Raw genomic sequence first — 24,398 nt, 5'->3', positions numbered from 1 at the left:
TACATGTTCCAACTGTGAGGCAGATGCTGCAACATATAGATAAACTAGAGGCCTGGTGCATGAAATCATGCACAGGTGGGGTGCCCTAGGGTGACCTGTGGGGATCAGGCCGAAACCTGTCCAGTGCCGCCTGCAGCCCCTGCCTGCTGCTCCCACTCATCCTGGCCCTGCTGTGCCTGCCTCAGGGTTGTGCCCAGTCAGTCCCAGGAGTCCCTGCATCTGGCGCCTGTCCCAAGGGGGGTTGGGGGAGGGGCTGGGATGTGATTGGCCCTCCAGGCAGGTGGTGGGATGCCCTTCCCAGCCCAGAATCTGGATCTGTCCCACTGACATTCGCACTGGTTGTCAGGAGCTACCTGGCTGCCACTTTTATATTGTTTCTTCCTTGTGGAGTGTCTAGGGAGGAGAAGCAGCAGTGGTGGCCGAGGCCAACTTCCAGGAGGCTGGTGGTGCTGTTGGGATCGTGCCAGCAGCGCCGGTTTGTCGGTGCCTGGCCCATTCTCTGGATATTGGACCTGCAGGACTACTGAAGGAATGAGTGGCTGCCACCAGGCTGGTGGGCCTCCTAGACAGGTCGGTCAGCTGAGTGGCACTCTTGCTGTGGGAGTGCACTAACCACCAGGGGGCAGCTCCTGTGTTGAGCATCTGCCCTCTGGTGGTCAGTGGGCATCATAGCGACCGGTTAACTGGTCATTCGGTCGACCAGTCACTTAGGCTTTTATATATATAGATAAGCACAAGTCTAAACAGTTAAAACTGAGAAAGAAAGCCCATACCGTGGTAATCCCTACAAGTCTTGCCCCTTGGCTGCCTGTCTTTCAGGTGGCAATTGGTTTCCTCAGTGATCAAGCTTCTGTTTTTTCTTCCTCTCACTTTCCTGTTTGTTTGTGTTGGTTTTTTTATTGATTTTTTTTTTTTTAGAAAGAAACATGTACGTGCCCCATATGTGCCCCAACTGGGGATCAAACCCACACCTGGGTATTTGCCCTGACCCGGAATCAAACCTGCTGCCTTTTGGTGTACAGGATGACACTCCAACCAACTGAGCCACACTGGCTAGAGCAAACTTCCCTGTTTTCTGATGAATGAGCCCTCTGTACTCTATGAGTGTTGTATGTTCCTAGCAATCCCTTTTCCCTAAATCTGGACACAAAGGAATGGGAGAGATGCCCAAGAGTGATAACACAGTGATTCCTGGGTAGGTTCAGTTGATGTGGTCCATGGGAGGAGGGGGAATATGGGCTTGGCCTTGAAATATGAAAAAGATTTAAAGAAGAAATCAATGGAACAGAATAAAGGAATGGCAGCTCCACTGGGTGTGGTTGGGGGCAGGCGGGGGAGGGAAGTCTTCCACCATAAGGTGCTCAGGGTTTCTCTGCAGGCTTCACTGACTGGAACTATTCAACATCTCTCTAACAGTATTTCCTTGGGTGTGTCTTTTAAAATTCCATTAGCAATATTTTTTAAATGATTAAATATTTTTAAATGATTAAATTGAAGGTTAAAAGAGAGAAGTGACTTGCCTAAGGTCAAACAGCTAGTCGGTGGCAAAACAGGTTTGAACTTTGGTTTTATGATTCCAGATCCAGAGTGTGTTCGCACATCATTACAGCTCGGAGCCAATAAAAAAGTGAGGCACTGTTAGCAGTATTAGCATGAAATATTAAAAGGAGGGGGAAAGCTGGGCTCGTATGGCTCAGTGGTTGAGCATGACCCATGAATGTGGAGGTTGGAGTTGGATTCTCTGCCAGGGCGCATGCCCGGATTGGGGGCTGGAAACCCGGTGGGGAGTGTGCAGGGGGACAGCCAATCCATGATTCTCTCTCATCATTGATTTCTCTGTCTCTCTGTCCCTCTCCCTTCATCTCTCTTAAATCAATAAAAACATTAAAAAAAAAAAAAAGGAGGGAAAGAAAAGGGATAGGAAGGTGTTTTCAATGCAGAGGAGGTTGTCCAAGTTTGAAGGCTGAGGGTGAACCTGTTGGAGAAAAAAAAGCATTCTTGAGTCTTGATCCTAAATCTGCCTCTGTCCCACGTCTTTGGCGTCACCTGCTTGTGTGTTTTACGCTAAAGCTGACCGTGGTGGCCTTTGAGGAGAGGAAGCTGCACAGGAGACGCACCAGTTTTGTGCCAGGGGCTGTGTGTCCAACAGATCCTGCTCCCTACCCGTGCCCTGTGCCTGCAGCCACAGGCGGCATTGCCCTTGCGTATTGCGTAAGGCTCTGGGCCACCCCGCTGGCTCGGACTTCAGCAAACAGCTGGACTTTGGAACTCCGCCCCCTTAGGCCCGCCCTCCCCGCCGGGCCCCTCCCCCGCCGGCCCCTCCCCTACTCCCCAAGGTGGCTCAGGCTCCCAGAAAGTCCGCGGACGGCCGCTTCGCTTGGAGAGGGAGGGCGTGAAGGAGGGAGCTGGCTCCCGGGCCGGCCGCGCTCTGAAGTTTCCTGCCCGCTGCGCTCCCACCGCTGCCGGCCGCTGGCGCCCGGGCCATGCTGGAGCGCAGGGCGGCAGCATGAAGGGCTCGGACCGGGCTTACACCCGCGGTCCCTCTTTGAGGTGGCTCTTTGCTAAGTGCTGCTGCTGCTTCCCGTGCGGAGGTGAGTGGCTGTCGGCACTGGCACCTTCTCTTAGCCGAAAACTGGGAGGGCTGAGTGCGAGGGAGCGGTGTGGGAAACGGGGTGGTAGTGGGGAGGTGGCCAGGGGAGAGAGTGTGCTCTGAACCGCGTTTATTTCAGTTTCCCTGGCAGAACGCGCGCGGCTGGCGCTCGCAGTCTGTCGGTGAGGTTCTGAGTTGGTTGCGGAGCTGCAGTTTGCAAACTGTTACTCATCAGCGACTTTGGATGTCCGCCGCCAGCCCGCGGGGGGTGGGGTGCGGGTGCGGGGGATGGGGAGAGGGCCCTGGGAGCCGCGCGAGTGTCGGGGTGGCGGCGGAGTCGCACTTCCCCGCTCTCATTTTCATATGGATCTCAGCTGCGGATTAACTGGTGACTCTTAGCTATTGGAATGTGTTTGACACTTGTCTCCACACTAGCAACTATTTTTGCCAAGTGACAGTTTTCTTTGGGGACTGGAGCAGCCATTCTCTGCCTGGGCTTTCGCAGGCCTAAGTAGGTTTGCATCTCATGAATTAACCAAGAACTCTCTAGGTGCCCAAGTATGACTGTATTTAATTACTCTGCTAATTTTAATGTTGTAGAGGAGACTTGCTGGAAGCAACGAATTCCCCCCAATCAGCCCGCAAGACCAGACGGCGGGATGTAGGACAGAGGGAAAGTGATCAATTTTGTAGCCTCTCTTGAAAAAGAAGTCCGATTTTCCTAGACCCTTGGCAGATGTTCCTCAAGCCCTCCTGTCACCTCAGCTTGGAGGGTGAGGGGAGAGACTCTGCTTCTGTGTGGTTGGAAGTGAGAGTATGGCCTCTCACTTGACATTTGCCCCTTTTAGGTGTCATCTATTGGACCTGTCACCTCCACCCCCATTTACTGGGCACCAGCGTCTGTCCTCATTCTGTCTAACAAAGTCCAAACGGAACGTACTCTCTGAGATAAATGAATACACTTTCCAAATAACCCTTCACCGTCTTCTGTGCATATGCCCCATCCTGAGCAGACAGACATAAGCTACAAAAACGAATTAAATAAAAAATGTTCAGAATCCCAGCGTTAGATTCTCTCAGTCTGCGTTGCATTAAGACTGCCAGGAACGGTGTGGCAGCCAGCTCTCAAAGCCAGAATGCAGATGCAGAAGCAATCACAAAGGGCCAGGACCCTCGAAAGAATCAAAGCCTGGTTCAGAGACTTGTGAAACCAAGGCTGGGAACTAAAGGAAGAGGGTGATAAAGGTGCAAGGACGCAGGAAGTAGCCGGAGGGAGTCTGAGTGGGTGGGTTTGCTCTGCTTTCATGGCGAAGGGTTCCCAAGCAGGGTTTCTTGGGAGTCCGTTTCCTGTCCAAAGGCAGAATTCCGAGACTTGGGCGCTTTTCCAGATGTGTGGCAGCCCAGCTTCCCTACTGAGTAATTCTCTGGGGGTCCCTCCAGCCTCTGCTTTGTTTGTGAGTTGCCCTGGCTATCCCTCTGTCTGTGGCCAGAGGAGCAGCGGGGAGCCTGATTAGAGAGACTCTTGGCTGCCTCCTGCCGGCAAGACTAGGAAATCTGTGGCAGAGCTGGAAGAGACCATTGACCCTCAGCCAAAGGCCCGAGCCCTGAAAGCAGCTTTGAAAGGAAAGGAGGGTAACAGAGGTGGGTGCCTTGTCACCTCCCTCTCTACTCCTTTCTCTTCCTTAGACCTCACACTTGTGAAGAGAGAGAACTGGGGCTCACATCTGAGGAAGATGGTGGGAGAGGTGACTAGCCACCCCTCAGAAGCCACCCACTGGCCTGGGCTGGGCAGGGCAATGGTATCTGAGGGGTTGGGACTCCCCTGGGGCTCCCTCAGTCTGCCCTCACCTAAAAAGCAGTTCTGTCTCCACCCAGCCTACAGACATCTATTCAGAAGCAGATTGAAACGATAAGGCCTTGTGCTGAGCTTGAGTGCATTGCCCAGAGCCCCAGGACTGTACTGAGAAAAGTTGACCCAGTTGCATCCCAGAAAAGGGCTCAGGGAAGAGGCTGAGAGGCTGAAGAGAGTGGAGGGCATCTCAGCCAGGAGGTCTGCCTCCCTCTTTAGTCAAACCCGTTTCTCTGGTTGTTCAAACTTCATACAGTTGAAAGGCAGCTTTCGCTTTTAAATAAAAGCAGCTGGTTATTTGGTCTCTCTCTCCGGAGAGAAACGGGATCTTTCCTGCTCCTCCAGGAGCCACACTATGAAGCTGATGGGCCAGAACCCACCACAGTGGTTCCCACCTCAAGGGGCCTTCACTAACTGGCTCCCAGTCCCGCAGGATTGAAGGACACCTTCGTCCAAACTCAGAGGGAAAGGAACGGAGGGGCAATGGAATGTTCTGGCTATTTTTGACTCACAGCTAAGTAAGGAACCCTGGACTTTCTCTGGTGAATCCTAAGTGGTTGTAATTGTTAGCACTAATAGTTGAGGGTAAGACTCGAGGACTTAGTCATGTACTTGTGTGGCCTTTAAATATTATATCTGAGAAAAATGTGGAATGAAGTTAGTTAAGCTTGTCTTCTGATTCAGAAAAGTGAGGAAAGCAACTGTCTGTGTTTCTCTTCCAGGTTTTGGTTCTGTTGAGGATGAGTATGGTACAGGGGTTTGATGAAAGGTGATCTTTCTTCGCTACCTTGAAATTTGTGTTGAAGGGCAAGGAAACTGAAAAACAAGAGTAGGATGGAAATAGAGATCAGGTGAGAAGGAAGAAAGACAACAAATACATTTATAACTGCCTTTTTGGAAGTGAAAACTAGCCAAATGTGAGAGAATGGCAGACATGTGTCTGAAGGGTGATTAATCACTGATGTCACACTCTGTGGAAAGTTTCAGGATTGTTTTGGCTTCTTATACACTCCTTCAAGGCTGATGATGTGGGTCAGTTCTGGGTTCTCTTTTAGTTATCTTAAAATTTTAAAAAGCTACTTGTTTCAGAATAACACAAAGGATTTCACGTCACCTGGAGGTTGCTAAGTCGGGTGTTGCAGACTGGAAATTGTGACTTCTTCGGTTATGGCGCCTAGAGATTTTTCTGACCTCACCAGGTGGAAGCCATTTTTAGAGCCTTTAATTTTCTGGTCAGCTTGTCATTAAATTTGGGTATGTGGCCCAAAGTCCCTTCTTGGAAACCTTTCCTGCTCCTCCCCTCCCCTGCTCCTCCGCAGTACGTGTGGGATTTATTTAGCTGTATCATTGTCCTTGCATCTCAAGCCCATCATGGGTCTCCATTTACACTGAGACGGGGACAGGACATGAGTGTCACAGAGGAGAGGAAGGGTGGTGACTTACCCAGGCTGAACCACATTCCCATGGCTCTCTCGCCACAAGGCCGTTGGATTCCAGCTTGTCTCCAACGTCTTGAAGTGTGGATAAGGGCTATAGGGGTTCCCAGGGCATCCCAAGTTATTCTCATCTATAACTTCTTTTTTCCCCCCTACCTTTTCCCAGATCACTAAAGAAGAACCTCATGACTTGATGTGATTGTCTCTTCTTTGGCCCATAAATTAATACAGCTCATTTGATAAACGGAATTTAATGTGTGAAACCATGACACCAATTTCCTTCACAAAGGTGTGGGTAATGTCAAAGAGGAGCCCTTGTGACCTTCACTATCACTTACTTTAAATCACCACCCAAGGGACACAATCCTTGGGACCTTCACGGATGCCCTGTTGTTTCTTCGTTTTCCAGGACCTGCCTTTACCATGATGAAAATTGGATGGACCATTTAGCGTGTATGCTTTTCCAAGATATCTCTTGGTTTTTTCTGCCTCCCAGGGATATAATCTGGGGAGAATTACCACACATACTGTCCCCCACCCAAATCCTCTGCTTCTCTCCGCATACCTGGTTCTCTGACTGGGGAGGGTAACAGGGATATCAGTTGTGACCTGGAGAGCAGCACTGACTGCCAGTCAGAATGGAGCCTCGTAGCAATGGGAGTGTGTGCAAGGGTCCTCAAACTATGGCCCACGGGACACACATAAATAAAAATATTGTATTTGTTCCCATTTTGTTTTTTTTACTTCAAAATAAGATATGTGCAGTGTGCATAGGAATTTGTTCATAGTTGTTTTTTTTTAAACTATAGTCTGGCCCTCCAACGGTCTGAGGGACAGTGAACTGGCCCCTGTTGAAAAAGTTTGAGGACCCCTGGTGTGGGGTGAGGTGGAGGCTGGAAACTGAAGCTGAATGTCCCTCCCCTGGCACAGCTGTGGATCCATGATCACTGACAATGCTGTGGGCACGGCACCCCAGTGGTTCCAGGTGCTGCGGCAGTAAGGCCTAACCTGGAATACAAGGGTAGCATTGCAGACTCTATCTGTGTTTTTATGCAAAAGAGTTTAAAAGTAAAAAAACACACAAGTGAACACAGGATTCCCTGCTGAGCTGGGCGATATTGCAGGCACACCTTACTCTGGAGTAGGATTGTTGGTGTTCTGTTCCTGATATTCCTCTTGAGAATCTTGATGCTGCTCTCTTCTGCCCGGAAAATACCCCCGTCCTTCTGAAGTGCTGCTTATCGGTCAGTGAGTGAGAAGCTGCCTGGCCTGCCCTCTCCTTCCGACCAAATTCCCTGGCTTTTCCTGAAGGAAGGCCTTAGGAGAAGCCTGGGGCTCCGCAGGCAGGAGGAGCTAAACTGTGGAAAGTGAGAAGGCACCTTAGAGATTATGTAACAGGTCTTCTCCTTTATACAAGGAGGAAACAGACCAGCCTCTTGGCTGCAGGCTCTGAAGGAGGACCCTGCTCCTGTGCCCCATCCTGTCCTCCTCTCTCTGTGGGCCTCCTGGGCAAGTGGTTCCTCCCCACTCTGCAGAGGAAGGCTGGCCCCCTGGTGGGCGGGGCAGAGGCAGTCCCCACCTGGAGCGTGGGAGTGCTGACTTGGGGTGATCTGTGGTTCTGGGGATCAGGGAGGGGAGACTGCTGTGCCTGGAGCAAAGCGACCCGCCTGATCTGCTTTGAGTGGCTGTTCCGTCCCAAGACCATGGAAGGCAGAGCTCTCTTTCAGAGCAGCTCGTGCACATGTTCTTAACCCTTTGAGTGCCAACCAATATCCTAGGAACTATGCTAAAATTGCCAAGGCATTTTTGCTGATTTTACAGCAGTTTAGGAAAAACATTATGAATCGCAAGTAAATGAAGTTACATATTCAAAAACTTAAGGAAACCTTTACTACATTGACATATTTAGCAATATCATCATCACTAATAAAAGCAGACTTAGAACTGGACGCCATTTCGGAGCTTTGATAGCGCTCCCGGCATGCTCCTCCTGCTCATCCTGGCTCCCCTGTGCCTGCTGCAGGCTCGTCCTGATCGGAAGAGGCTCGCGCTGCCAGAGGGGCTCCACCAGCCATGAGCCTTGTGTCTGGCGCCTGCCCCGAGGTGGGTAGGGAGAAGGCCAGGACGAAATTGGCACTCTGGGCGGTGGTGGCATGCCTTTGCTGGACTGGGATCTGGATCCATCCTGCTGACATTTGTGCCAGTTGTAGGAAGCCACCGGGCTGCCATTTTTATATTGTTTCTTCCTTGCGGAGAGTCTAGGGAGGGGAAGCGGCCGCGGTACCTGGGGCCAACTTCCATGAGGCTGGCCGTGCTGTTGGGATCCTGCCGGCAGCGCGGGGCCCGTCGGTGCCTGGCCTGTTCTCTGGAGATTGGACCTGCAGGACTACTGAGGGAAGGAGTGGCTGCTGCCTGCCTAGTGGGCCATCAGGATGGGTAGGTCAGCTGAGTGGTGCTTCTCCTATGGGAGCACACTGACCACCAGGGGGCAGCTCCTGTGTTGAGCACCTGCCCTCTGGTGGTCAGTGCATGTCATAGCGACTGGTCAAGTAGTTTGGTCGTTTGGTCGCTTAGGCTTTTATATATGTAGATTAAACCAATTTTGGAAAAAAACACCTCAGAACGCATCTAGTATTATAATCACTGTATGTTACATAAAGGAGCATTTGAAAGAAGATACTGGCAAAAGAACCCTAAGCACCCTAGGTAGTTCTTCTCCGAGGGGAAACGTGAGGTATAAAAATGGGAGAGCAGCTACCCCACCTTTGAAGTTCAGATCCTGAGCATGTAGGTACTAATATATGAAAAGACATCAGTTATTCTTTGCTTGCCCCTTGACTTTAGCTCCATTTTTCTGTCCATTTCAGCCAAGATTTATTGCACACCCTTTATGTACAAAGCTTTGCTGGTTCTTCTTCAGGTTATTTTTTTTTTATACTTTTTTATAAAAATCTTCACCAGAAGATATGTTGTGGTTTTTTTAAAAAATGTATCTTCATTGTTGAAAGTATTACAGATGTCCCCTTTTTCCCCCCATTGGTACCCCCTACCCCGCCATTCCCCCCTCCCCCAGGCCTTCACTGCACTATTGTCTGACCATGGGTTATGCATATATGCATATAAGTTCTTTGGCTAATCTTGTCTCACCACCCCCCTTTTCTCTGTGATTTGTCATTCTGTTCCATGTATCCATGTCTCTGGATCAATTTTGTTTGTTAGTTTATTTTTCTCCATTGGATTCCACATATAAGTGAGATCATGTAATACCAGTCTTTCTCTGACTGCCTTATATCGCTTAGCATAATACTCTCCAGTTCCCTCTATGTGTAGGATATGTTTTTACTGATTTTCAGACAGAGAGAGAGAGAGAGAGAGAGAGAGAGAGAGAGAGAAGGAGAGAGAGAGAGAAAAAAAAATCAATTGGTTGCCTCTCATGTATGCGTGGACCAAATACTGACCTGAAAGCTTTTGGTGTACATGGCAACCAACTGAGTCACCCTGCCAGGGCCAGGCTGTTTTCGCCTAGATAAAAATCATGACCTACTGTGGCCCGTGTATCTAAGTGGTTAGAACATCGGCCCGTGCACCGAAGGTTCAAGGGTTTGATTCCTGGTCAACGGCACATATCAGGGTTGCAGGTTCGATCCCTGCCCCTGGTGGGAGCGTGTGCAGGAGACAACCAATAGATGTGTCTCGCATTAATGTTTCTCTCTCCCTCCCTCCCTCCCTCCCTCCCTCCCTCCCTCCCTCTCTCCCTCCCTCTCCCTCTCCGTCTCCCTCTCCCTCTCTCTACCTCTCCTCTCCTTCCCTCCCTTCCACTCTCTCTAAAAATCAATGGAAAATCCTTGGGTGAGGATTAACAACAACAACAAAATCATGACATGCTGCCTATGACAGCCCCCAAGGTTCTGTTCATTTCCCTGAGGGCTGGCAAATATCATCTGTATTCCATGTAGATTGGGGGCATGGGTAGTCTGGTGCCCAACTTAGTCTGCTTAGTGAATATGGAGCATAACTTTCGAGTTTGACAGAACCTCCTGGGTTGGACTTCCTGGAAGGAGGGGAGCCCTGTTACACCTGTGAGGCAGCTAGAAACTGCCAGGTTGGTTTTAGCAGATGAAAGAGCAAAGACCAGAGTTACAGAACAGGTTGTCCCACATTCTTGCTTTCCTGGAGATTACAGTGAGGAAACCCTCAAAGGGACAGGAAGGGAAACCCCTTCTCCCCTAGATTGAAACAGTACCACCTAAAACTTGTTTCCAGTTTATCTGCTTTTCCTTGGGGCAAGATTAGTTGTAGGCATGTGTTTGTTCTCTTTGGTGACCCAGCATGTAACAGGCTCTCAGGACACTCCCAATCTCTGCCCTCCCGCCATTAGAATCTCCATCCAAAGGGGAACCAAGTCTCACTGTTCAAAGGAATTGGAGACACTCTGCTTCTGCACAGATTTCAGGTCTCCGTTTGACATCTGGGCTGTTCCTCCTCTTCTTCTCTCCCCAGAGCAGAAGTTCCCGAAGTGTGGTCTTCAGAAACACAAATGCAGATTCTCAGCCCCACTGACACCGGCACTCGGTGGGAACCCCAGCAGTCTCTGTTTTAACAAGCTCTCCGTCTGGCTTTCTTCCCCCTTTGGTTAGTTCTGTTCTCTTTCTTTCTTCTCTCTACTCACCCCTCCGCCCCTCCTCCCTTCCCCCAGCTCCAGGGAAAGCATCTATAACTGAAGGCTTCCCTGCTTCCCCAGAGTCTCACTTGGAGAAGTGGTAGAGGGAGGCCTCCTTCGCTGTTCATTTTCACTTGCCTGGTGGGCGCGGGTCCGAGTGGTGTAGGGATTAGGAATCACCTACACGTTCATTGATCTCTCCAGCCCCCAAGGGTCCAGTGTGTGATATTGTTGCATCCTTCTTCCCATTTAAGACTCCTTTGCTTTTATTTTGTTTTCCTCATTACTCTTAAAGCTAACAATGCTCCCTATAGAAAAAAATCAAGGCAGGCAAACAAACGGTCATAAAGGCATAACTTTTATAGCATAACCCTAAACTCTCTAGAAACAGCTATGACTCAACCTCTTAATATGTATCCTTTTCTATATATTTACCAGCCCTTTTAAAATAAACGAGTTCACATTTTACTTACTGCTTTATACCTTGCTTTCACTTGCTCTTCTGCACATCTTCCCACGTGGATGCATGTTTAGGATATTTTTAATGGCTGCAAAGTGTTTTGTTACAAGACTTGAACTTGGCACGTGTTAGTATTGATTTGATGTAATGGTTAAAGTTTGGTGGGAAGGGCTGAGGATTGGCCCTGGGTTAAGAAATAGATCTTCCCAGAATCCGACTACATAGACAGACTGACTCTTTTCCCGCGTTTACATATCAGCTCCCTGCCTTCCACCTTTACGCTCTGCAGGTGTATGATGTGTTCCTCGGGAGATGGGGATGCAGCATGGTGAGAACTCCAGGTTTTACCCCCTCATCCCTTTCTTTCTTAGGGATTAGGGATTTTCTCACTCCGTTGGCTTCTAACCGTCCAGTTGCTTTCACTGAACAGGTCCAGGGATTTCTCTTCTATTTTTGAGACATGCCTCCAAAGATAGGTCATTTTAAAATCATTATAACTGAGAAAGAGAGCCTTGATTAATGGTTTTCTGCCTAGCAGAATCAGCTGGGAAATCATTTGGAAATACAGATAAATGAAGATAAAATTCCGTAACATGGAGAGAACCACATGAACACTCTGAATATATCCCTTTAGTCTTTCTTCCTATGTGGGCATTATTGTCAGCAATATGATATAGCAGTGCTATACACTTCTTCACATAACGCATCGAGCAGCTTCTATGATGTTTCTATGGAAGCGTTTAGTAAAATGCTGGAGCCAGCTCAGCTCAGGCTGCGATTGGCAAACATTCAGGATTCCGAAAGCAGACTGGTAAGCCATTGGTGGCTCGAGATGGGTCGTGGTGGCAGCATTTATACTAGGAGAATAACCAGATACCACAAATCAATGCTTTTTGTTTTATTCGGAGAGCTGGTTTCCCAGATTACCATTAGATGTACATTTTATTCTGTGTAGAAATGGCTTGTTTTTCTTTTCAGTCTCCTTGTTTTGGGTTGTTTCTAATGTTTGCTATGGTAAACAATATTGTAGTGACCATTCTTACAGTTAAGTCTCAGCAGACACCCCTAATTGCTTCCTTAGGATAACTCCCTAGAAGGAGAGCTCCTGAATCAAAGGACAGCCTGATTGTTAAGACTTACTTGTGGCCAGTACCCCCCATTCACACCCTTTGAAAGGAAGAGTGTACTGTGTTCTGTTTTGAGAGGATTTATGAGCAACATCCTCTGGGACCAGGAATTTCATGTCTTTCTATTATTTACTTCTGTTTACATTTTCAGAATTAACTTAATTCTTTTCCTGTAAGGAAATACCCTGGCTGAGAGTGTGATAAGTCAATGCCTTTGATTCTTAGGCTGCATACTGATATTCAGGATATAAAAAAAATATCTTGTGGCTGTTCTGGATGGAGAGGCAATATAACATGACAATTAAGAGCTTGGACTTTTGAGCCAGAATGAGTTTGAATCCCAGCTCTGCTACCTATGTGTGTGACCTTGTGCAAGCTATATGATCTCTTTGCCTCAGTTTCCTCATCTGGAAAATGGAGATGATCATAGAATCTGGCTGTGGGGTTCCTACAGGGCTTAGCTGGGTTGGTGTATGTTAATCCTTTAGTTCTGGCACAGAGGGTAGCGTTGGATGAGTATTAGCATTGAGTATATAGAAATCTCTGTGGGACTGTGCCAGTGTCACACTCCAATGATTTCATTAGTCACCTCATCATGTGAGAAATTGAGCTGAGCATTTTTTGTATCAATCCCCAAATATGTGAGTACTGTGTGGCAGGTTTTGGACTAACAACCACAGAGAATTTAAGATGTTGTCATGCCCCTGGGGACCTTGCTGTCTAATTTTGGAGCTGCTCCATAAGTATGAAACAGTAAATTATAAGGAAAATAGTTGCTGAAGACAATAAGAGGAAAGATGCTCCAAGGTCCACCTGATTGCTGTCTAAAATACCGATGCAGAGCTGATGGGAGCACAGTAGCCTGGGGAGGACTCCTCAGAAGATAGAGGGTTCTCTCTGGGCCAAAAGGGGAGAAAGGGTTCTTGAAAGGACTGAGGAGATAGTGTGAGCAAAGTGGCAGGGATATGCTGGGACCCACAGAGGAAAGCAGATCAGAACTGTTTCTAGGGCTGTGCTGTCCAAGTCAGTAGCCACTAACCATGTGTGGCCACTGCGGACTTGAGATGAGCCTAGTCCAAGTTGAGATGCGCCGTGAGTTTAAGTTACATACCCGGTGTCCAAGAGTTAGTACAAAAATTGCAAAGTATCTTAATAATGTTTATATTGATCACATGTTGAAAGGCTAATATTTTGGAGATATTAGGTTAAATGCAATATATTGAAATTAATAAAATTAGTTGTACCTCTTTTTACTTTTTAAAGTGATTACTAGAAAACAAAATTATATATGTGGTTCCCATTTGTGACGTGCATTCTATTTCTATTGGACTAGTTATCCTAGAGATTATAGTCCGTGATACATTGATGTGCCGCAGTAGAAAGCTTCCAGCTTTGTGTCCTTTCATGCCATTCCAGGGCCAATCCAAGACCACCCTTCTGGCCCTCCCCATAATCCCGGGAGACTGGTGGTCCCACTGACCTGGCATCTCCAAGCAAGGCCAGCCAACACAAGGAACCTTCTTGAGACATCACATCTACCTGTGGCCTCCCAGGCCAGATAGAAGGTCAATGATGATCTGAAGCCAGGCCTGGGCAGTCCGTGTGATCCAATCTCATCAGGGTCCTGTGCAGCCCTCCCATAGAACCCAGGGAAGTCTGTGGCTGCCCCAGGATTCTGGGGGCCTTACCCACGGTCTCCTGGGCTGATCATCTCTGACTCCCCTAGGACTGGGGGAGCATCAGAATCACAGCCAGGGAACAAAATGGGCATGGCACAGCCCTTGTAAATGTACAGTTCAGAAGGGCCGCAGACCTCTCTCACACAGTGAGACACACTTCTGAGTGTTCTCAAAGGCTACTGTGAGAGTACCTGTTAGTGAAATAGTGACATGGAGGGAAAGAGATGGAATTTAGATTGGGGCAGTGGGGTCCCTGTCTGAGGAACCGACATAAGTACAAAAGTCTTGTGACTACTATTCTTTTGGCGCCTAAGTGGATATTATTTGCATTCTGGACCAAGTTTTAAGAGTCTTCCCACAGGTTTTGTTAAATATTATGGGAGAACACAAGGGAAGTAGAATGTAAAAAGTATAAAGCCAGACAGCTTTATGGAAGGCACATTCAGATACTTGCCTGAAGCTGACTTGCTTCCAGAGCTCACGTGCTGCTCTTTGGTCCATACTCACCTGAGGAGCCAACACTCTGTCCATAGAGGACTCTTGCCGAGACCTTCGCTTCCTAATTCATGACCTGAGTCCCAATCGAGCTATCTGCCATATTCCTGCATATTATGAACTGAGATCCAGATTAAAAGGGCCAGACTCCCATTCTACATCCCCACCTGGGGCTTTCCCACCCGGCCCTAGGGTTTGCCCTGAGCCACTGCCATGTACAGCTGCTGCCTTCTGCAGTGACCCACCCTCATCCTGCATGATCACAGGTTGTAGCTGAGCCTCGTGACCTCCTCGTGGCAATGTTGTACCCTTGACTCGGCAACACGCAGGACATTGTACTCAGTGGCCTCTGAGATCTTCCCAGTTCCCACGTCACAGAGGGACTTAAAAAGCAGTGACAACCCTATTGGTTTATTTGCATTCTGCATGAAAGCAGGAGGAGGCCTCACTAACCGGCTGAGGTTATTTTTCAGCTTTTAAAATTGTAAAGACCCTGTTTCTTTGTGCTTTGGTTTGGAAATTATATCCCCTTCTTCATTTAACTTCCATCCTAACCACCACATAGTGCCTTCATTTAGAGTACCAGTATGAGCAGCCAACTCTGCCAGGGTGTCTGCAGATCTCCTCAAACAGCCAGTTCCCCAGCTCCTTCCCAGTGAGGTGGTCAGCTCTAAATTTAACCATGACCTTCTGTCAGCATACGCAAGCCAGGGCTGCAAGAGCAAAGTCAGAGCTGGGCTGTTCTCAGGGGTGTGTGTGTGTGTGTGTGTGTGTGTGCAGGAGTTAGAAGAGAAGGTGGACAAGAGTCCTCAAAAGGCCAGATCAGCCCCTGAGGGGAGAAGAGGAGGAGTTCAGAGTGAGAAGCAGAGTCATCCCAAGTGACTGCTGGCTTGGCTGGTTCCTTGGAGAAAACAGCCACATTCTGCACCCTCTCCGCTCCCTCCCACTGTAAAGTACCCCTGACGTAACTCACCTGGATCTGTAATTACCATGGCTTCCTGCCAAGGATTATACCGCAATTATGTGTTCATTCCTGTCCCTTATTCCAAAGTCGCCAATCCCAGGTTTATGAAGTACAATCTGCACGTTGTATTATGTAGATTCCAACCTTTCTTTGGTTGTCTGTCTTGCATTTTTTGGGGGTTTGCATCTTTTTCTGTATTAATGGGTATATATCTCAGAGTTAGGACAGAAAAATGAAGACAGTCCTATTTGATCCATAATCTGATGCCATTTTAAAAATGTCACATATATACAGACATGCTGTCATTTGGGTCAGCATCTGTAATTCTGTAGTAAAATAGCTTTTCAGATTTTTATACTCAACATGTGTAAATGCAAAGCATTGAAACTTCCTTTGTTTGTAAAATTTAGCTCATAATTTAGTCACACCTCCAATTTGTATTGATAGTCATCATTAGCACCTTACACAATGAGATTCATATGTATGGATCAAATAGGACTGTCTTCATTCTCCTGTTTGATCTCTAACAATCAGAGGCAGGGTGGGGAGGCTGCCTTGAGTGTAGGTATCTTGGAAAAATGCGCTCGCTTACATGTGAGAGGAGAGCCAGATCACAGAGGCCGGAGCTGGGGCTGTAACACTCTCTGAAAATGCGCAGGTTAGTATCACAAACAGGGACTTGACTAAGAAGGGAACATGGGCCAGTTGACACTCTTGTGCTCACCTCTCATTTTTTGTAAATAAACTTGAGGGTTTTTGGGGGACGAATGTCTCTTTAGCTCAGGTCTCCCAGGGAAGAGCATCAATTAAAAGTTCCCATGTTGGCATCAGCACTTACTAAGTTGCATTAGTCAGAGGATGAGTGAATATTCTCCAAAGGTGTCCAGGAAAATAGACATGTAACTTAGGCCTCTTATTATTAGCCTTTTGCCGAATGTTTGATTCCTGGGAGTGTCCTTGCTCAAAACAAGTTGCTGATCTGGTGGGTCATGGAGTGACAGTTTAATTTAAGAAAGATAGAAGGTCTCCTCCCTATACCTGCAGGTCAATGTGTTGGGTTCTTAAGCAATTTCTACAAGACACTACTAAACACCTTTATATTTATTTATTCAGGGCCTCTGCTAGTTAGGGTGGAGTGTGTGTGTGTGTGTGTGTGTGTACGCACCAAGCCATGCTTTGGCAGCATAGAGCTCATCCTGTACCTTTATCCTGTATTCATGTCTGAAGTTGATCATCCTGGATATGTTCCTTCAACTACTACAATTATCTGCTGTGTTCCGGTAAACATCTGATCTGCCATTTATGGCTCAAAATGTTCTGTTCTGTCACCAGCAACCAAATCAGTAGCCACATTTATCATTTTTAGTTGAAAACAAAGAAACTTGACATTTTGGTTAACTATGTTATTGGTTAGATTTAGATTCCTTTGTCCAATAATGAAACTCACAGACTTGCATGTTTGGTAGAAAGGAAGAAGTCAAGATTGACTTCTATGAGCCTGTCTAGGCTGAGTCAGGTCATTTGATCATCCTTGAATTAATGCCCGTGGCCCAGGGAATAAAATATTCCAGTTATGTTAGGACCCACCCCTGGGGTGGGGGTGGGGTGGAGGTTGTTGAACTAACACAGTTGAGAAATCTGGGTGCTCTTATGAAGGGCAAGAGAGACATGGTGCTGGGAAAGAAACCTCAGTGGGATGAGAAACTGCGGTGAGTTTAAGGACTGCAGGCATCCCTCTGCCTCAGATGTCAGCGTTGGCAGCTCTGGTGGAGGAGTGAGGGGGACGTGGACAGATGAGGCCTTGTGAAGAGGTACACGGGGACTGGGTCTTGAAGGGTCAGGAGGGATGTGTTTAATTAAGAAGTTAGGCAAAGGAAACAGCATGAGGAAGGACTTGAGTCCTGTATTAGAATGGAGTGTCTGTGGAAATAATGAACAGATAGCAATTTACCATGTGGCACTATAGTATCTCCTTTGGGGAGTCAGCCTACACAGTTCACGAATGGGAAGACTGAAGCTCAGAGATTAAATGGTTTTCCCAAGAGCATGTAGTTAATCAGTTGAGTCCTGGTTTCCTCTCTCCCCCACTTACCCTTGCTGCCCAACTAGATACTGGTCATTCATTGTATCAAGTTCTGATGTTTTTTGTTTGTGTTTTTGTTTTGTTTTGTTTTGTTTTGCTGTAGTGGGATCTGGTGCAATTCCATATTGTGTCCCTGAAAGTATGGGATGGTTTAGTGGTTCCAGAAGCAGTTCTTCTTGTGGGCTGTTACTTTTATTTGCATATATAAACTCTGTGCCGCCAAAGCTCTTAACAGAAGCATTGTCTGGCACACACACACACGCTTTTATACCCTAAATAGCAGAGACCTAGAATGTTTGTCTCCTCTTGCCAACATCTGACTGTGATTATCTTTAACCACAGTCACCCTTGTTTGTCTCTGAAAATAGTATTGACTCTCCCAAGGAGGCTATTTCCAGTCGTCACGGCCCTCCAAGAACCCTGTCTCTTCTGCCTGCCTTGTCCTGGTATCCTTGGCAGCCGGGATCTACTGCCATTAATTCCCTGCTCCCTGGTGTGGACACTCCTGAGTCCTTCCTTAGGATTTGGAGCCCTCTGCTAGTGAGAGTGGTGGATTTCACCTGTTGACTCAGGTAATTGACAGTATACCTGTCCCTGAGATGCCCATCAGCCATTCCTCCTTGCTGTCCTTGCTGCCCACAGGCCATGCCAATATGCAGGGGTTGACTTCCCCCAAAGAGAGTGGCCTAAAAGCCAAGCCATGTCTGACCTGTGGGGTGGATCTAAATGATATTTGGAATGGAATATTCCCACTCCCCCAGGTCCCCCAGCATGAACATTAAAAATGTCTGTCCTTGCTTTGGGATTCTGTCTCAGAGAAAGTCAGGATTCCCCCTCTGCTAGCCTATTGGGTTCCTTTGCTTTGAAGTAAAAGTTGCCTTATTTTGACTTCAAATTTGATGAGTGTAAAAAAAAGAAAGGGAATGAAAAAGGTGTTTTCACCTTATAGTTTCTATCTCTGCATAGCCTCCCTCCCCCTGCTCCTAGACTAATACATCACACCAAGCTAGGCAACACTGCTACTGGCTGGAGCCTGGTGGTCTCAGTTGACACAGTCGTTCTCAGAGCCGTCGCTAGGATAAAGGGAATGGACAGCGTCAACTCACACATGCAGTTCTGCGTTGTGAGCTCCGGACTTGGATCTTATCACAAAAAGATCCCTTTTCACATGGGTGGCAACCACTAAAACCCACAGAGTAAGGACTCGGAAGAAAATAGATGGTCAGCATTGCCTTCCCGTGTTTCAAGCTCACCCTATGATTTGAACAGTATGTTCTCCGGAGTGGGGGCGTGAAGGTCACCCACTGAGCTCTGGCAAGAGCCACTCTTGGTGCCAGTGTTGGACTGTATTGTTCTTCCCAAACCACAAAGGTTGTTTCTGCATAACCTTGAGACAGTAGAATGGTGCTTAATGGTGGAAAATAGGTTTGCGAGATGAGGTTTGCAGATGAGCTATGAAAGCCCTATAAATATTTTTACGACCATTAAAATAAATTATCCCACTAAATAAAGAGAATGAGTACTGTGCAATTTTCATTCTATTGGGTTAGACATGGTTCAGATTTTTCTAACTAGAAATTTGAACTAGATATTTTCAAGCTCCTATTTGTGTGTGTAGATAATAGGTCCATTAAGACACTTTCACCCCCACCCCCGCTGTGCTTCTTCATCCAAATGGGGCTCCAAACTGGACAGAGTGTAGATTTCAGAGCCCAGGAGACCTGCCCTGAATGCTGGTCTGTCAGTTACCAGCTCTATCATCTGCTGTGTGAGGGACTTACCCTCTCTGTGGGCATGTAATAGCACCCACGCACGTGGATGGTGCAGATGCGACAGGACAGTGGCAGGGAAATGCTCAGCGCACCTGTCACATTGTAAGTTCTCAGTAAAGAGCAGCACATAAAATGTGAATGTTAAGAGTGATTAATTTGATAAATTTTATTTTTTATGTATTTTATCACAAAAGAATTTTTAAATTATATCCCAAAAGTTAAGTGTATGTGTGAAAGAGAACAATTTATTAATTTATAAAAGACTGGAAGGAAGTTCACCGAATCACACTGAATTGAAGGATTCTGGGTGACATTTTTTTTTATTCTCTTCTTTCAACTTTTTTTAAAATTGTATGTGTGTGCGCGTGCACACGCGCGCGCGCTCAAAAATATTTTTTTTGTTTATTGAAAGGAGTAGAAAGGCTGATACACAATATAAAACAGTTAGGTAACCAATTCCCTAATATTATTTTCTTCTACAGCTAGAATATATTACCACAAAAGGCTAAATGGACAAAAGCATAGCTAAGTAAACTAATGACAGACCACCCACACTCTCAAGCAGATCCCAGGACCCTTTGTTCTTCATCTGCCCTAGTGGTTCTTGGGGTGGATGGGGGCAGGGTCACAAGTGCAGCCCCTCCCTGTCCTGGCCCCACACTGACCTCTACCCTAGTTAACTGTCTGTCATACCCAAAGCCACAGTCACCACCTCCAGGAATCATGGATGGGATGGGGCGGGGGGCGGGGTGCAGTTGATTCCTTGTGGCCCATCCTCTGAGCTATAGTCCACAGGTGCCCACATCAGGTTTGGCTCCCAGTTCTAGTCTTTCAGTACCTTAGGGTTGGGGTGTCATGTACTAAATAAAGATGCATGTGTATCCACAGGTGTTTTTCAGCCCCTGTGCTTCACCCAGAGCAAGTGATGTGTGAGAACACCCATGAGCAGAGGAGCAGTTTGCTCAACCCCTATCCCCTTCCATTACACATGACTGAGATCCCCTCCCCCAAACACACAGAATGTTATTCTTGTTACAGCTTCTGGCATCTCTCCCCAGACTTTATTGGAAAATCTACTTCTTGCTAACTTGACCCCCCTTTATCATCTCAATGCCTGCCAATTCCTGATTACCCACATCACGAATGATTTAAAGATTTGACTTAACGTATTCATGAATCCATTCATCAAATATTTATTGAATCTAATATACTGAACGTAACGCACAGAGAGAAATGAAATCATGTTTATTGAAATTTTTGCATGAGGGGAAATTCTGCTTTGGAGTAATTGCTGTATTGTCCTCCTATGGGGCATTCCTAGGTCCTTGAACTTTGGCTGTAGTGATATTTAGACTGGTGTGTCCCCTCCTCGGTGGGGCCCTCATTGGTGATGCTGTGACTAAGAGGAGCACCGGAGGTGCTGAGAGAGCCAGAGACTGAGATCTGATTCTCATAGGGCTGGCGGGCTCCATGCTGAGCTGGGAAGATACTCAGGCTCTGAGATGTATGGCCAGGCTTCTTTGTGATCCTTTCTCATCGTCCTGTCTCCTTAAAATTCCATCATTTTTACTTATAAAATGAGGGAAGCTTATAGGACAGATATAAAACAGAGGTTCTTTGAAGTTTCTACTTGAAATATTTTTCCCGACAATAATATAAGTTAAAATGTGTCCCAAATTAACAATTACATACAAGTAATTTCCAGATGGCTTTTAGGAAAATGTAATAAACACTATAAAGGAAGTTAAGACAAATGATAGACTGGGAGGAAAGACTTGCAACCTACATAATTGATGAAAGATTACTATCCGACATATATAAAGAGTTCTTACAAATCAATAAGCAAAGCCGGCATTTCTGATAGGGAAATGTAGCACAGCTGGTTCTGTTTTCATTCTCAGCATTGTTCCCTGCTTCTTTCACTTCGTGTTGTCTGAGCGTTTCCCCACAGTTTCACGAATTAATAATCCCTCATGCTACTTTAAATATTTATTATAAATTCACACACTTTGAGGCTCAAGAATAGATGGCAGGATTTTCAAGGGCAATGAGGGGCAGGTACCTGGAGACTGAGCCCACACTGTAGAAGTGGTAGGAGGGCAGCTAAGTCAGGCCCAGGACTGGAAGCATGTGGAAACCACACAGCACCCCTCTCCCCTCTTGCCTTCTCTTCTGGTGGTCAACAGACATTACGTTTTTGCTCCTCCCCAGCTCGGGTTCTAACAGGCTTCTGGGAGCTGTCTTCTCTGCTGTAGGCCACCTGACAATTGGGGCTACAGGACAGGGTTTGAGATGTTGGCCCTCCCCTGAAGTAATAGCATCTGAAAGTCAGCTTAGAATACAAACCACAGTCTTCTATGTCTCTGAGATTTAAAGGGGGAAAGAGCCGATAGAGTTGTTCTCCTACATGACAGATTGGTAAATTAAAACCCAGCCAGATTGGGATTTGCCTAAAACCATGCTGCAAGGTATCAGGGAAGCAAGAATCCTCACCTGGGATCCTTGATGTGGCCCAGTGCTCTTTTTAATGAGCCACGAAAGGTACCCAAGCAGCATTCAGGCTGCCTGGAACCCTGAGACTTAGCCAAAGGGACAGTGAGCTGAAGATAAGCCAGCCCACTGGGCGTATCAAGTTTTAGTTCATCCATTCAACAAATACCCTCTCCACATACTCCGAGATGAGGGAAATGCTCTATAGTGTTATAGGTGTAATTCTCACATGGTAGTATGGTTACAGAAACATTCCATTGTCTTCTATTTTTTCCTATAATTACTGTGTATTATGTTAGAAAGTTTGACTTTTTAAAGTCATCCTGTTTATCTAAGTATTTTTATTTGTTGAAGTCATGAAGTACTTTCTAACTTTGGAGTAAGAAATGGTTGAGAAATTTTATGAACCAGATAGATCCTTTCTTCTAATGTGAGTAGGATAGTTCTGGGGCCTTGGGCCTGCGTTTGTAGAAGTTCTATGTGTGTCCTGTCACCACCCCATTCACACTTGTCATGCAGGTGAATGTGTATATGTGTGCACTTGCTGGGGACTGCTTCCACATTTGTGACTGATAGGAGCAGCAGGTTGTAGATGGGAGGAAGAGGCCGTGCTCGGACGAAGGAAGTGCAATCTCCCTTTGTTGCTGTCTTGTGCAGGGAAAGTGAGAGAGCACTCACTCATCAGATAGTGCAAGGTAAGGGCAGGCTGACTCTCAGGCTTCAGGTCCCCTGAGCATTACTGCATTACAACACAAGACTGTTCATTGTCATTCAGCAGTCATTGTTGTTATTGCTGTTTATTGCCATATCATAACCTTTCACTATTACTGTAAGTAGGCATTGTTATCTCGGGGGTTGGTTATTCCCATTTTATAGATAAGGAAACCAAGGTTCAGAAAGGTGAAGAGGTAGAGCTGGGAACTCAAAGTCCAAAGTCATCCCACTCCACCATTGTCTCCTGTATTTATCCACGCACACAAACGGGGGCCTTGGCTTTTTTTTATTCATTGAATATTTAGAATATCTCTACTGAGTGTTTTCTATGAAATCCTTTTCCAACAGATGTTTTAGTGTTTTAGTTCTCTGTGTCAGGCCCTCTTTTGGATCCTAGAAACACAACAATGAACAGAGGCAGGCAAACATATCCTGCCCTCGTGGAGCTAATATTCTAGTAGAAGAAGTAGGAGAGACAGATAATAAAGTAAATTCTACAGTAGGCATTTTTTATGTAATATATCAATAGAAAATTTTGAGGTTCAATAAGGTCAACAGATCAGGAAATAACACAGTTCCTAAGAGAGAAAGCACACCTCACAAAACCATGGCAGAAAACACTGAGGTTGGTTGCAGGAAGAAATAGACAAGGACTTAGTAGGCTGAGGCCTTTAAGAGGGGATGAGGGCAAGCAGGTTGAGTGTTGGCTAGTTTGAATAATTTCAGCAGGCTCTAGAGTACAGGGACTGTCCCTGCTACCTGCTACCTGGCCCTGGGGCGATTAGGACTGGTGGATAGTGGTCCAAAATGTAGAGCTCACTACAGAAGATGATTGTGGATATGGGCTCTGAATTGGTGGTTTTGCATGTAAAAGGCACAATCTCAGTTGAGTTGTTTGCTATCTCTAGGAATTAGCCAGCCCTGGGAGGGACTATCTCTACCAGAGTCAGCAAGGCTCCAGATAGCAGAAGCATTAGAATACAGAAAATAAAAAGGTGTGGTTAATACAACAGGCTAAATGGCTTAAATGCTATAGGGAGAGTAAAAGAAGGGAACAGGGAGTGTCAGCGTGGAGGGGTGGGATGTTTCCATTTTCTAAATAGAGTAGTTAGGGAAGGTAGCATTTCAATAAAGACCGAAGGCAGAGAGGAAATGAGCCCATGGGATCTGGGGGAAAAACTTTCTGAGCAGAGAGATAAGCAAGATCAGAGGTGGGAGCATATCTCATTGATAATGCCACCTACAGCTGCATCGGTGTGCCTTGGGCCATAGCAGGAGGAGTACAGTTGAGAGATGGCGGTGCTGGGTAGGTGTTGGAACGCAAGCCCATAGTAGGAAGGAACGGGATGGCCTTATGTGTGTTAGCTGAATATGGAGTATTTTGTCCAGAAACCAGATTTGGTAAGATGTTTCCCATTCATCCACATTTTGTAAGATGTTTCTCCCCAAATCCTCTAGAAGACGAAAAGGTTGGTTCTTGGTAGAAAGGTAATTCTAATTCAGGAGAAAGTTATCTGGCTAAGGGCCAACATGGACCCATCAGAAAGTGAAGATTGCTCACTAAGGTAAAGTCATATCTCATCACCTATCCTTCACCCCAACCCCTTTGGAAACACTCCAGTGACTTCCCACTGCATTTAGGATGAAGTTCCAACTCCCTGCCATGGCCTCCAAGGACCTGAGTCTACCCACTGCTTACCTTTCCAACTTCATTTGGTAACTGTGCTCCAACCACAGGAGCTTCCTTTTGGTGCCTTGAACATCCCAAACTCATTTCTGCCTAAGGATTTCTGCAAAGGCCGCGCCCCTGGCACAAGGCCTTATCCCCATCTTTACAAGGCTGGTTCCTTCTTATCGTTCGGTTCTCACAGACAGTCTGCAGAAAGACTGTCTCCAGCTGCTCACTCTATAGAAAGTGCCCAGGCCCTCTCCAGCCCATGAGCCAGATTAATTCTTTAAATACAGCTGAACAGTATTGGAAATTTTCTAACTCATGTATTAGTTTATTCTCTGACTCCTTCTCCATGCCAACTAGAATGTCAGCTTCTTAACGTCAGGTCTGTCTTCTTCACTGCAATA

The 24,398-nt window shown here is 46.7% G+C and overlaps 1 protein-coding gene across 22 annotated transcripts in view; it reads left to right on the top strand.

Moving 5' to 3' along the window:
- KALRN (kalirin RhoGEF kinase) overlaps nt 1-24,398 on the top strand; it is a 646,808-nt gene that overhangs the window by 529,676 nt on the left and 92,734 nt on the right. For 4 of the 22 annotated variants that reach the window (XM_059687631.1, XM_059687630.1, XM_059687629.1 and 1 more), the window contains exon 1: nt 2,333-2,591. The exons of 15 other annotated variants lie outside the window; for them this stretch is intronic. In XM_059687631.1, the coding sequence (XP_059543614.1) occupies nt 2,507-2,591 (85 nt within the window). In that variant the 5' untranslated portion in view covers nt 2,333-2,506. Of the gene's footprint in view, nt 1-2,324; nt 2,592-24,398 lie in introns of those variants that run through there. 3 more of the 22 variants (XM_059687635.1, XM_059687634.1, XM_059687627.1) reach the window with 3 other exon arrangements.

This window comes from Myotis daubentonii, chromosome 3 (genome assembly GCF_963259705.1).
Source record: "Myotis daubentonii chromosome 3, mMyoDau2.1, whole genome shotgun sequence".
Classification (NCBI taxonomy): domain Eukaryota; kingdom Metazoa; phylum Chordata; class Mammalia; order Chiroptera; family Vespertilionidae; genus Myotis; species Myotis daubentonii.
This window is presented reverse-complemented; position numbering and strand designations above follow the sequence as displayed.